Consider the following 15,735-nt stretch of genomic DNA (forward strand, 5'->3'; position numbering starts at 1 on the left):
TAGTGCCCAAACAAACTAGGTTTATTTAGACGCGTTATAGTGCACATAAGTATTTGAATAGGGCTTATCTATGTTCACTGTATCCTACTTCTCTCTGTTTGTTACGTTATGTATTTTACTCTATTTACAGCGAGTTTTACTATATGTTCGTTATTAATTTTGCCAATTCTAAACAGTCAGACTTTTTACACATGTCACTTTAGACCGCCAAAGCTACACAATGAGTACTTTAGCCAAAACGAACGATTGTCGTTTTTCTCCCAGTTACATTTCTGTTACAATTTACGCTTCGAAATTTGCCATAAGTGTAGGGTTTATTCAACACGCGGATTCTGCTGATAGTTGTATTCCAAATTACATTTCCCAACTTCTTCCAAAGTGGCATACTCTTCAAGCCTTTAGTATTACAGGGGGCTGAAGTAAGCTATAGTAGCTAACTTTGGCAAGTTCCATAATCATTCGACCGAGAATACGTAATTTATTGCCAAGCATACCGCTACCTTTGTATGCTATATTCTGTGTTGTTATAGAAGAACTTGCGTCTAACCATTTCCAGAACACCGCTATGGTAGGATTTCAGTACCGTAAAATTCTGCCTTCAAATGGTATGAATCGCGTGAGAAACGTGTCGTCTCGATAACAGTACGTGTTCACGTGTTCATTTTCGATACCTCTAACGTTCTTTATTGCTAAAATTCGGCATTCGATACGCTACTATTAAGTCTTATTTCAGGATAAACAAGCCAATTGTTTTATATCTATTGACCTCTTCAACAACCGGAGTACATCGGGCAAACCGAAATTACTGAGAGTGAATGAGCCTTTCATGGAGATGGATGGGATTTGGCCGCATTTTCAAATCCTTTTTGGCGGACTATTGCCATTCGTATCTATAATAATAATAATAATAATAATAATAGTGGTAAATGTATATAACAACGGACAATGGCAATTTTTAAGGCCTTTTTCAACGCTTTGCAGTACGCATTCGCCGTGAATCGCATAGCTTCCCGTAAGCGTGTTCCACCCACCATCTGTCTATTAAAATAAGTACCGATTTTCCAGAATTTTAATAGAACCGTAAAGCCAACAAATGCAAGTAACGGAATAGTCTGGAATAAGAAAACCACTGGACCCGCTTAAGGAATTGGTTATTATGATTTTTCTCGTGTTTCGGTGTAGCAGTAAACATACGATCATAATAGTACGATAATGAAAGTACATCTGCTAGGCTACTAAGTAGGCCTCGGCGAACTTTTAAAATAGCGCGCACAACGACTCGTCGTCTGCTCTTTTTTTAATTCGAAATGCACAGCTAAGGAGAGATAGTAATGTTTGTGGTATTGACGCCGATCGATGTTAGTCCTAACAGAATTCATAGTGGAACAGCACTCGACGACAACAGCGGCAGTAATGACGACGCGTTAACAATGGCGTGTTCGGTCTGTGGACGGATCCCTGAGTCGTGCATGGTTCCATTCAGCATTAGAATGAGCACAACGGAAGAGCTTATCGCCATCTGCGCTGGCGCAACAAGCTGGCGTTGCGGTTGCGGGTTCAATGTCTGGAATATGGCCAGATTGTTTACATATTATTATCTTTGCGCTATAGTTACGATGATGGACCTTTCTAACAATATATACAGAAAAAGGGTATTTATATCATTACTGTATATGAAGACACACGACTGCTCGTGATCACCTGTTCATTGATTAGTCCCTGATAAGATCGATAAATGCTCACATAACGCGTAAACGATATTTTACAGGAAAAAAGAATAATTCTGTGCTACCTTACACGCCCAATGGCCCTACCTAGAGGCGCGGGTTGTACTATAATTGCAATGAAAGGGGCCGACGCTTGTATGAATTAGCAAAGGTCTCAAGTGAAACATTCAAGATAAAACACTTTCGTATCATTTTCGAACCACGTGCCAACGTCCACGATATCATAGTGGTTATCAGCCGCGGTTGTGGTTATAATTTTATTATGTAGCTAAGCGAGTTAAAGCGCAGACACACCGTAATAATCCAGGTAGGGGGTAAAAGAAACTCGGGAGAAATAACGATCTATGAAATGAGGTCGGTTTTCTGACCTACTTTGCTGTGCTACACAAACGCAGGCTGGATTGAAAGATGCAGCTATTTTGCCAAGTACAGAACAGACCCAGAGATGCGACGATGTGCCTCGTGTGTACATAATTTCTGTAAAAATCAGCTTTGTACAGCCCAAAGCGAGTGACTGTGGTCTACTTTGAGCAATGCGATTTGCACGAAGTTGTTTTATTCGTTAAGCAATGAAAGTTGTATTTAGATTTTTTACACAATAGTAAATGAAGCGTCAAGTCAAAATGCTGATAAATAGAAATTTATCGAGTGAAGGTATTACAACTACTATTGTTATAGCAACGGAAATTGCCTGTGATAAAAGCAACGCCACAGACAGAAGGGACCACATAATTCTCATAGATTTCATCATTTAAAATGCATATTTCGTGCCGCATATATAGTTTCTAGGGGCTCTATTGAAGATCTGAATCAGTTGTGGTAAACAATGGGACGATCTTGGCCACTGTGGTGTCGCTTCTAGTTCTATGTAAATGACGCTAGATAGATTGGGTCTAGATAAACGTGTTGACCATTTTAAGTCAACATTAAAGCAGATACATTTTATAGTTCAAGATAATATTGCTAAGCTAAATAGGACCCTGTGTCTCATTTCTGGTAGTACCATAATCCCATCGCTATATGTTCTGGGTACAAAATTGTCACAAGTAATTCTTGTATCCTCCCACATTGATATCTCATTAACACTTTTAACAGTTTGATTCGGGCTATACGGCGAATGCATTCAACCTGCCGATTCTAGTTCTTTCCATTTTTTGGGTAGCCGACAATATCTGTGGTCTGGTGTCGTGACGGGGGAAGACGACGCCTTCCCTATTTACTTTTCCCGGTCAGTCTTTTTCAATGGCATTTTTACAATCTTCTCAGCTGTTGACAGTAAATGTTCAAGTAGCTCGCTCTGTCGAGCGCTAGATACACATAATGTACGCTTTTCCTTCAATTCCGCCAAACACACCGCATTACCTTCCTTGGCGTCAGCCTGGACTTCTGGGACATAATTTCTTTTAGCGCTTTCTTGCTGTATGTAACGAGTCGATTTCGTTACGTTTTTGTAGAATTTGGAAGGTAGATAGATATACGATCAAGGAAATTCGTTTGGGTCAATTTGTGTGGCGCCCAAATGTCAAGCTTCCAATTATACAAAACTTTTTGGTGACAGATGTTTGGTATATATCATGGCTACTCACATGCCGGTCTTGCTCTACTGTTACAATAATGTCATCAACTTTTTTCATAATCGGTATAAACGAGGACCATTTTCATATATAAGTTTTTAAGACGACAGCGGTGAAAGCATTATTTGGGCCGTTTTTCCAATAACCCATCCGGATCATGAACAGCGCAATTATTTATGGATCCGAACAGCGCTTGCATCTTTACCGTAATAAAATTGCAAAATATAGTATTTTTTTCAAATCTTACCAATCTTCAGGGCGCTCTATTCCAAGTCTAAATTCAGGCATTTTAACAATTCCCGCGCATTTACTACCAAATCCCTGCTTTCAGTTGGCAGCGACGCCAACCAGACATGAGTCATGTTACCGTAGAGCCATATAGCTAAGAAAATGGTCTGATGACCATTTCAGCCAAAAGATGACCCAACATTATATGCAACCGGCCCTAAGCCGTGTATGGATAAATGTCAATTAAAAGAGTCATCTCATTTTGCAATCAATTCTTCATTGCTTTATTCGACGTCAACAAATAGAGCTCGAGCTTATAATGGGGACCGTCCGTATTGCCTGTGTAATGGTAGTTATGACCAACGGGGACGCTTTACAGTTTAAAAGCCAATTTTATCGATAAATGAGGAAAATATTTAGTAAAATATATCAGTTTAAGGCCGCCACACCTCATCTACTTGCGCTATTACTTTCATCTAAGTGTTAGTACTATTATCATTAAAATATTTTATTTAAAGCGATAATAGCATTAGCCATACTATAATCATTTAGCGTTTTAAATAAGGTATGTAGATGTAGACCTTAACTGCTTGTTTGGATGGGCCGAAATTTTCTATGGGTCAAGTGCGTAAAATATACTTCGAGTAAATAGAGTTTACTAGATCGACACAGTCGTCGTACACCGTTTGGGTATAAACATGTCGTTGGCAACAATTACAGCCTTAAAAACACAAATATGATACGACGAGTTATTGCATATAAACATGAGCGCACTCCCGATCGAATCTTTCAAGCACAACACTCGAACGTAAAAAATAGGTCCGCTAAACTCTTTCTGCGCTCCTAACAAATGCGAATTGTCCTCGTTTTTAAGTTCAGCTGATCAGCCCCTCAGTGTCGCTAACGGTAAGGACCAACGGACAATCATTAATAATAGTAATTTTATGTCCTGCAAGTTCATGGAACTCCTATCACGACATCAGTTACCAAAAGGATGACGTAGCATCGAGTTGATGGACATATTTAGCTTTGGGGTGCCGACGAAATTTAGATTTTCTATTTGAGCTGATCTGCGCCTATTGTCAGTAGTAGATGATGGTGACTAACGACTGAACTTTAATAAGAAAGCAAAAATGTTTTAAAAACATGTTATTTCTGTTCAGAATGACACAGCAGTTTCCTTTACTGAATTAAATCTGTCCTTCTCACGCCGTGATGTAGTTCTATCTGTGACTGTTTTAAATATGAAGAGGAAACTACAAACGGTTATGGGGATGTCCTTTTAAGACCTGCATTCATTAGCCCAAAAATAATAGGATAAATATTAATTATCTTATACTACCCATAAGTTCTCTATATTTATTAGATAATTCAGATAATAACCCACTGGATTAAATTCTGTATTACGTTCTAGGGCTACGCGGGGTACAATCCACAGCTAACCGTGTTCCACAGTGAAGTTAAATGTTACTCAAAAGTAACGATGTGATACTTTTTAATCGACGAGAAACACTGACAACAAACAAAGCTGCGGAATATCAGAGGAAGTTCATTCGTAGGAGAAGTTGTGTGGGACAAAGGTAACGTGACATGGAGCTAATCCTTGATATATATCAGTTATTTTAAAGTAAATATAATACAAAGATAAGATATATATAAATTCAAAATAATGCTATATCAATCTATCAGTACCACGAACGATATTTTCACCCCAGGCTCCTCCCGAAATCTAAGCTTCTAGAACAGAAAAAAAAAAAGATTAAATTTTATGTTTAAATATCTCAGATTGAGATGATAGGAATAATATAAGACACACGACTAAAATCAGAGTTAAAATATACAGAGCTCGTCATAGTTTAGGGCACGTACGCAATGTATATTACAATGCACACTGTATCGTATTCATATAGTAAATACTGAATTGTGATATCTGGGTTTTTGCTGACCAGTAAAAGATGTTTCGATATTAGGACACGATAACGGAATCATAGTTGAAAATGCAGAAAATAAACAGTGATAATCACGGTACTAGCTAGAAGCAACCATACGGCTAATGATCAAAATAATGTCGATCGCAACGAAGACGGTAATGAACACTATTCTATATCATTAATGTTCACTTGGGAATATCTGAGCGTCATGAAACAATAAACGTTCCGTCTATACGTTTCGTTGCTCGATTCGGGTGACAATCTCGTTGATTCGTTACTGGTCCTGATGTCTCTGCGTACACTTTTTTTTTTTTTTACTATTTTTTGCGCCTTCGTCGTACGAAAGCGAACGACAATGCCGCATCAGCCGCAAGGGAAAATTAAATTCTAACAAACGACCTCTTAATAACAACAATCATACTTATACCAATAATAACGCTCATAAAATTCATAGTCGCATGGAGAAAAAGATATGAAGGAGAGGGGAAAAGGGAAAGGGGACAAAGTAAGACCACGTAGATGAGGGTAAACGCATAATTTTTGGGGCTATACGGGATCAATACGTGCGCTGCTATCAAGGAGTATTACTGCACTGTGTCTACCTTACCCCCTTTCGTCTCGCGTGCGGAGAACTGAAACACGGAGAGGCAACATAGGCATCACGGAACATACTACCTGTCATGGGCATACGCCCGTATGTGTATCTATGGCTCTAGCATCATTTCCCGTAGTGTAGACATGCATCCACACAGATACACACATTTAGGGCAACACAATCTGTTGGTTCAACAGTAGCCATCAGAGAATGGCATAAGGCCTCGGATGCGCCCCGTCGGCTGCAACAGGACCTAATCGATTATTTGAGATCAGCCTTCGAAGCTGCTATTGATTGCTGCCTGCCGCTGGTTCGTTTAGGGAGCAGTGCTGGATGTTGACACTGAACAGAGAAGCTACGCCGTCGCCAAAAATAGCTTCTTCGGCCAATGCAGAATATTTGACCTGGACGAACGAAAAGATCGTCATTTCACTCGTATAGCTTGAATGGTAACGATATTAGGGATCGTAGAGGAGAAAGAACTAGTGTAAATGTGTGTGGGTGCTTACCACATCTGAAGCTGAGCAGATAACAATCAGCTAGCAGAAAAATCGTGCCCAAAACAGCGGTAACACTAATAACAATGTAAGCACTGGCAAAAATTGATGACGAGCGAAAAAGGAAAATTTTCGCGCAATTTCTTTGGTCGCCGTATTACGTTGTAGTTATGGCTGTTGCTGATCGACTTGGTCCTATGATTCGTTTTTTAGTGGTCACTGCCGCTGTATTGTGTGAGAAGTTGCCATATGTGTACGTTTTTCTCGATGTTAGTTAATAACTATGAGAAGTAACGTTGCTCGCGGGTGGGCAAATATAAGATTATCGTGTGTTGCACACTCGGTCCTATTCGCGCATCGCTGGCACACAAATGCAATCATCCTATAAAATTTACGTATAAGTTTAAGTAATGCACGACTTAGCGGCAGTGAAATATTCTGAGCGTGAGATCTGCAAATAGTTTTTTTTATTATACCGGAACTCATGTAATTCTAATTCAAATGGACCAAATTAGTTTCTGCAAGGACATATTTGTCTTGTTGGCATTATCGTGACAAAAAGATGGTTTCTTTATCGCTGCTGCTGCTGCTGCTGCTGCCCCTATAGGGCATGTTACATTCAGCCCAAGAGTCTGTTGATTTTCTAAAATATTCACAGCCAAATCAAGAGATTTTTATCTATCATATCTTGCGATTGCTCTTATCGGCCGCAGTTATCGGAGTCACACTTGAGTTTGGTTTCTCACATGTCTGATGCGAAAATGGTTTTTGCGGATATGCGTTCAATAGGAATGAAATACGGATATTAATTCCAATTGCTGAACAATTACAGACAGCCGTATCATAAACCGTAAAATGTATATGTGTATTTTGCATTGCATTCTACTTTATCTAACCCGCCGGTTATCTGAGCATCTGCCGCCTTCTAAACAAACGTGTATCTGAAGCATTAATCTAAAAAAATAACCATTGTTATTAGCCACTTAGCTGAATCTGAGAGAGAAATTTTCCTTTCGAAAAAGTCACTCTGTCCAACCTTACGATGCCTCTTCAAAGCTTTCAAGGATATAGATGCCAAGCACGAACCAACGGAACTAGACATGATGCATCGTTCTTACTTGATCTTTTGATTTCATAAAGCACTATAAGAGCCAGATGTGTTACTGCAGTACACCTGAATTTCATGCAGCGCCACTTGTGTCCTGTTGAGGTCGCTTATTTTAAGCCTGAAGCCTTCCAATCCTATTTCTAGTGTTAGGAAAACTACAGTTGACGTTCAGCCATACTGGCTGAAAAAGTTTTGACCATTTTTCTAGATGGCTTTGAAGTTACATGTCTCAATTAATACGAATCACGTTGGACCGGCGTAGGCGCTATTTTAGAACTGGAGACTTTGCAGTACGAGATGTGCTAAAACTGTGGGAGTGTCTTTTTTTACACAAAACAAAGAGAACCTTTAAGATGAACGAAATTTCTCTACAAATTCATTAAATTTTACAATTTTAGCACGATAAAAGCACAAATGCTGCCCAGGCCCGTGAAAAAAATATGCTGTTTATGGTCAAGCTGCGTTATCGGAAGGAACAGACCAAACGTGGCTGTGTCATTTTCCTTGTGTTTCTATGTGAAAGATGCTTCTCGTACTGATCGATTGGTTACCGAAAAGCTTCGCGGAAGTCGAGCAAGACTGACACATGAGTAGCCATAATTTTCGCTAAGACAGTAGACATTCAATTATTATTATATTATCAATTATTATATTAATTCATTACTAAAGAGTTTTAAGATATTTGAAGAAAGGTAACTACAAAAAAGTTACTCGACCCTATGTCCATTTGTGAAACTCTACAGAAATGCAACGAAATCTTGAAGTGATTCTTTACGGTTTATGAAAAGCGGATCACACACGACAGTCGGTGTGCAAATTAGGAAAAATGAAAATGCGCACCATAATCTGTGGCCAAGTCCAGATAAACGCCAAAAGTGGTAATGCTACATGTCCGGTGGGATTGGAAAGGAATAGTGCATTATGAGTTGCTGCCGTTCGGGACGACGATTGGTTCGGACCCCCTATTGTGCACAACTAAACAAATTACAATAAGTCATTAAAAGAAATACATATATCGTCAGCTACTCGGCAAAAATAGAGGGAACCTAGATGGGAGATTTTAATGCGTTTGCCGTGAAGCCCGGATCCTGCGCCATCAGACTACACTAAGGTTTACGATTCCGATTAGTGATGTCTTCGGCCAGAAATTTTCTAACGCACATAATAAAAATGACAAAAGAATCCGACGATTTTGTCACCTCATTGACGTCAAGAGGTCATAAAAATCGTACCCTCCTAAATTGGAAATATGAACAATAAACGACGATGGTTCCTTTTAATCTAGGGCATATACTGGATTATATTTTAACGGCATCGTTAGCAGATTTTCTATGCAGACAACTGACTAATGGAATCAATTTCTTATTAAGATTGTACAAAGTTACCCTGAAGTACAATTCATCTTCTGATTAATACAAAAAGAATAATGTGAAGGTATAATAGGGTTTTTAGAGGACAGTCATCCTATCAACATCTGGATGACCTTCATGACGATTGTAAAGGCATGAGACAACAAGAAGATCTTATTAATTCCGTTTTATTGCCATTTCAATTAGTCAGTTTAGCAATGCCACCACCCCGGTCTATAACACCCGATTATTCCGTTATGAGACGACCTATAGGACGCCGTCAGGGTAAAACGGAAGGCAAACAAGCCAGAATAGATAATGAAAGGTAAATGAAAACTATTTTTGAAAGCCCAATATGAATAATATTAATTTTGCGCTTCGATCTGAGCTGTAGGATTTCCTCAGTCATTGGCCTGATTCTCCAAATCACATGTATATCTCGATGGCAGCCAATGATACGCTAGTCGCCACACCTGATGGTCCTTAGTTATCAATAACATTTTGACATGTTCTACAAAAGCCCAGTCGCTTCGGTAACGATTTGATGAAAGTTAGACTATCTGATACGACCGGTAATTATTTGCGCCATAGCATATCGGTTCGCTTCTATTTCGGTTTTGACATCGACATTATAAATTTATCGGTCTGAGATGTTCCATCCCCTGCACTCATCATTTTATATCTTTAGCATATGGAAACATTATAGCTATATAGCTAATAGTAAATCAAATCTAGTTTGTCTTAGTCTTTGACCAACTTGCTAATATGTAGCGGCCACTGTACTTAAACTACCGGTAACGACTTTTCCCTTTGTTCGTTTCCATAGCACCACACACGCATTACCTGTTGTTTTGTAACACCTTGTCCGATCAGCCCAAACAATTCACTAAGCCCAAACCCCAAAAACAAATAATACGCCGAAATAACAAATCTATATGAACGTCTCGATTATTGATCACATCTGTCTGAAGGTAATGCAGCCTTATAAGCCCACTTTAAATATTGCTAAATTATAGGCGAAGTCAGCTTTTTGTACTAAAGTAACGCAACGGACTGTTGACCTGCTCACCGATAACTAGGTGACTGACTATACGTGTGCAAGATCTCAATAGCGATCTTCATCGAATCAATAGATTTTCCAATTCGAAAGCAGACAATTTTCTTATCAGTGTTTCTTTGTCTTTTTTTCAAGACTGTACGAATACTATTTGCCAATTGCTAGAAACGAGTTATCAACTCTTTCGTGTAGCCATTATAACTTTTTCTATTTGTTGTTATCTACATGAATAGATTACACATTATTATTAATCGGGATGTTAACTTCGATCAACTATGAACTAACTGGCAGGCGATCTTGCTGGCGTCGTGTTTTGTTTTCATTCTATTTAGTCTGGTATAGATGAGCCACGAAGCCCTTATCCAACCAGATGCTATTGCAGGCTGTTAGTTACTTAATGCTATATGCCTACGAGCCAAATAGATGGTGATGACAAAAAAAGAAAGCGTTGTTTAGCATATCCTCGATTGCTTTAGCCATAAATACGAGGTTCTCGGCCCATTTCTAACTGCGCAAGACCCGAGCTAACGTAAATGTAGCATTTTATAATTTATATTCCATCGGCTGAATTTGCTTAGCCTAAGGATAGTAATTACGTCTGAAAAGCTCACTCTGCCGTCCATATGGTGCATGGTTGCTTGTACGTACTAACTATAGCCAATTGTTAGGGGTTTATTTTTTGCAATGCCTAGACATTACCCCTAACTGGAAAAATGATGAGCTTGCTAATGACCGGTTACTAGTAATCGATATTGGTCTTCATTTGATATCTAGTGAACAATGAAATTTTGTAATATTACAGAACTTAACAGGTTTGCTCCGCTTAATTAGCACACACCTAAAAATATGACGATCTCTTTTGTATTTCCGTTTAGCAGTTACTTGTCTAGTAACCACAGCACTGATAATAAGCAAACGTTCGACTCGAGTACGCTTTCCAGCTTCAACACAATCACACCTTGGTGTACAACAACACGGAACTCTCCACAATGGAGATATCCTAGACTTATTTATTTGTTGAAGCCAACCATTTGAAACACACAATTACCTTCTGAGTCAAAGCACCTGAGAACTCTAGCATTTAGATGCACACTTCAGAAAACGAGACTTTCAGGCCATGTTATACAACTAACACTCCGTGAAATTTAACGGTAAGCCATCTCTCATCATCAGTCATCCTATCACCGTGTCTGGGACCCTTCGGAGGCAAAATTGTCCTAGACAACACACATGCCAAGAAGCCGGCGCTCACCGAATGAACATGAAATAGACCAAATAGAAACGGTTGCAAATTATCGAAAGCCGATATTATTATTAAACTGGCAGTCTAAAGGTAAGCTAGAATTTTGCAAATTTCATACCCTTTGAATCTTATTATATTCATTTGATATGGCCTTCTCATTTGCGAAGGTAGGTATTTTATTTCTGTGTGGGTCATCTGAAACGGTTAGCAAACGCATTAGGGGCTCCAACAGAAACTAGATGCCCCGACTAGAATTCGTCTGATCAGTCATTTGGTCAAATCCTTAGTCCTACTTGCCCTCACGTTAACCTTTCAAATTGAAGAAGGACAATGATTCTCAGAGGGGTCAATTGTGAATACTTAGACGGTTTATACTTGTTTGTGTCTATCAGCGAATGATAATAAAACGAGTGATTTAATCGCTGCTTCGAAAAACAGTAAGTCTTTTTATATTCGTTTGCTGTTCTTATTTAGAATTTGTTTGATTATAGTCAGTCATTGACTGAACAGCAAATAGATAGTCACCGTCGGCTTTGTAGTCTCGTCTCGAACCCGAGTTCGTGCTTAGCATTGAACAAAAAAGTTTACGTCGCTCTTAGAAGAAATAGGTCTATGTATACAATAACTGAGTGTAAAATGACTATTCGCCCTTGCATGCTTATTTCAAGACTTATCCAAACGTCAAATCTGTTGTATCTCCGCCACTTCGTTGACCAACAACAACGTCACGTCAAATGATAAGACCCAACTTACAACGCTATTCCTGCAATATTATTTTAGCTTTTTTCTTCACATGAGACCGTTGGTGTGAATGAAGAATTTTGCAGAAAACGTTTGTTCGACTTGCCTTCTTTGTAGAAAAGCCTCAATATAGATTGACTAGCTATTGACCATTCAAATCGGGTATGTTAGTTTATATTGGTAAGTGATAGCTATCGATCAAACTCTCTGTGTTAGGTCCGCCTTTCCTTCTTTCTTTTCTTTATTTCGCGAGCCACTGTACGTCTCTCTTCAAGTGGATATACGCCCACAGTAGATACACCAATTGGGTGGGTACATGACTTGTCCTATACTTCGACTCGCTTGTTCCCAAGCTGTGGCTAGAAAGACAAGATCCATCTACACTGCTTGCGGAAGCGATCCTCTGTCTTAGAGTTCGCCTGCTCCGCCGCAGTGTGTCACCGTGACCCATGGAGTTTTTCACTCGAAGCTTTTATGCCCCTGTAACGTAGCCTTCATTCACGTCGTCCATGTCTCGACCGAGCCAATCTCTGTTTTTCTGTTTCGTGCCGCGTTATCATTCTTGCAATTTTTTACCGACTATCTTTTATTGGATTAGTCGCCTTCGCTGCCCTCTTTATCCTTCTCACAGGGTATCCTTTTATGGGGCGAACGGCACAACGGATGCGTCGTCATTGTTCCTCTAGATCAGCTTAAGCGACCCAGGGCATCGCGCAGGGGTAGCGCAAGTGAATGAATGGAACAGGCTGGCAAAGATACATGAACTGATGCCGGCCCCAGCTGCCATTCATTGCAGAAGCTCCGTGCGCTGCTAGGCCAAAGCTAGCCGGGAAGTCTGGAAGGTGCTTCGCTGAGGATACGAAACGTATTCGTCCTAAGGCGACACGATAGCATCAGTAGCTACTCTGCTGTCTCATTGTTGTCTCAAACCGCAGTGTAGGTTAACGAGAATGATATCAAGTGAAAGGCAAAGGGAGTAGGGCCGATCCGATGGTTCACCCGCAAAATCAACACCACTGAGTGCCACACCGAAATGGAATCGGCTGGCTGCATGGGCAGCGGGAAACGTCGCATAAGACAGCGGCAGGTAGACAGGCAGAGCTCACGTAAAAGTCAGCCTGGCCAAGAAGACAGAAAGCGAAGTCCGCTAAGACCGGAGATGAGGTAATATCTAACAGCAGAGAGAGAGCCAGTAGAATATATAGTACGGACGGTTGAGTAGCGATGCAGCGGTTGGGATAGAGACGGAAATGGGAACTGATCTGGATTGCGTCAACCACTCAGTGCCAGGACAGAGTCTGCACAATGCTCAGACTAAGTCCGTTACCTGCTCTGTATATCTATCTAATTCGTACCTCCCTATGGTCGTGAAATTCAGATTGACACAAGCACGTAGACCTATCTATCACACGCGCACAAATGGCAAACGCGAGGCTTTCGATCACACTTCTTTTTGCTATGCGTGCAGGCTCCAAAGCTCCTTGTCTGACTAAAAGATTACGCCGGCAAAATAGCTTTATAACTGAATTAGAGAAGCGGATGCACTGCTGTCAATGAATTGCTCAGATAATATCATTAAATTTATTGTTATTACTGACTTGGACATCATAAGCGCATCATTACATAGGTATATGATGTGAAATCAAATGTTTCTAACATTCATGCAACAATATATATATAAATTCGTATACTTTTTAATCATTTTAATAATTAATTTAAGTTTCGTGAACAAAAGTTATCTTAATAATTTATTTATTCTTTTTTAGCGCTTCTAGCCAAACTATGGTTAGGTTTCCCTGTTACTATCGCCATCTTTTACCTTAACATTGTAGTTAATGCCTCACACAACAATTGGTTGCGTGGAGCTCCCATTATATGCAATACTATATACTATGTGTTCCTTTGAATATGACTATGCTTTATTGTTAAGCGAACTTTAGATGTTTTACATTATTCACAGAGGAATATTAATACTCAGCGAATGATCTTGATAGCAAGCTGTTATAAATGTATGTTTCTGTCAAAAAGCTTGAATGCTATTTAACACAAGTGAGTAAATAATAAGCTCGGCCGAAATGGTCGACGCCTCTGGAAAGAAAGGCTCGATGATAAGGGGCAATCCTGCAGTTCTAGTGCACATAAAGCACTGCGTTTAACTATTCTGTTGGTCTTCATACTAGGGACGAATCAGTAAGCCCTATCAGTAGAATGTGCGTCGTGGTGACCATCTTTGCACAACGATTCATACAAAGTACCCATTGGTAGATCATGGACGGCCATAAATAATTAATTTTCTAAAGGGCTTTAGTTTACCATGGTAGAATTATTTATTTGGTTGCATGCATCATCCGCCTACATCTCTATAGCAGTCTCAAACTTTATTAGGGGCTTTCGTTTACAATTTGGAATTGTGTTACAGCTTTAACAAAGGCCCATTTTTTCAATTTAATTTGGGTCAATATTAAGGAGTAACACGAAATTATTAGTTACTTCAAGCTGCATATCGTTATGTAAATGGGGTTGCATCAGTTCGACCCTAGCAGTGTTTATGAGCGCATAACATAGCATAACAACATTCAAATACGACCTCAGTTCTTTTTCTCAGATCTTTCATGTATGTATTTGATAAAACACTTACATAATACAGTAGTATTCGTTCTCTTGAAAGGATCTTCAAAGCAAGACGCTTTTGCAGAGTCTTGAAAGCTTCCACTTAATGCTTCGTTTACTCGTAAAAGCTAATCTACTACTCTTGTAGCTTACGCATCTTCATAATTCAATATATCAATGATCTACTGAAATTGTTTTGCTCATTTCTAGGTTAATGACGATGAGCTTAAATGGACGCGCGCGCTACAGGTACGCTGTTCCAATTAGAATCTTCTTGCTCATTTCCTTAATATTATCCAATAACAAAACGAACCAAATACTGCTACATAGCACAGATCGATAAAGTTTTTTTGAGAGTCCAATTCATAATTGTAATTAACTAATTAAATATATACTAAAGTCGCTGTTTTTCGTAGAAATACTAAGAACGACCACTACTATTAGGTTTTTTTTTGTTTCTTGACTCAGCTTCATTACAGCAGTGCTTTACTATTCGCTCTAGAATCGATCTCGATTCTGTTTTCTTTTACGGTAATGTCTATAGTGCCCGAATTTGCAGAATTCACTAATACGCATTTTACCTCAGCCTGCACGAAGTATGTGATGGCGCAACGACCTTTGTCATTATGGACTTGGCACCCACCTAAGTTTTTCCTACCTAACCACGCTCCTTTTGGCTAGGCCTAGGTTGCGGATCCACTAATCGGATTAACTTTACTTTCCATAATACGGATAGGTATTTAACTCAGCTTTGCCCGTCTTCATTATGTATATATATCCATACATTATGAACGATTAGATACAAAAGTAGCGGAAGTGCCATATTGGAGCCATTTTCATTATGGCTATATAGATCCTTTTCATACTAAAGCAGCAAGCAGCCATTCTATATTGTGAGCCTTTATAAGAATGCATGAAAAAGACTCCTCTAAAAAACCTCTTAATATTAAAGACAAAATAATACCTTACCAAATTCACTTTTTGACCATTTCTCGAAAGCATGCTACAAGCATTTCTATTAAATGTACGATATGTTTTCAATACCTTTTTCATCAAATATTATCAGATTTTATAT

General features: G+C 39.3%; 1 protein-coding gene across 1 annotated transcript in view; it reads right to left on the minus strand.

Annotated features, from left to right (window-relative positions):
* LOC111263127 (uncharacterized) overlaps positions 1-15,735 on the minus strand; it is an 81,719-nt gene continuing 65,984 nt past the window's right edge. The window contains exon 9 of the mRNA XM_022837966.2: positions 1-1,564. Coding sequence (XP_022693701.1) covers positions 1,425-1,564 — 140 coding nt within the window. The 3' untranslated portion in view covers positions 1-1,424. The remainder of the gene's footprint in view (positions 1,565-15,735) is intronic.

This window comes from Varroa jacobsoni, unplaced genomic scaffold (assembly GCF_002532875.2).
Source record: "Varroa jacobsoni isolate VJ856 unplaced genomic scaffold, vjacob_1.0 scaffold_737, whole genome shotgun sequence".
NCBI classification, from domain to species: domain Eukaryota; kingdom Metazoa; phylum Arthropoda; class Arachnida; order Mesostigmata; family Varroidae; genus Varroa; species Varroa jacobsoni.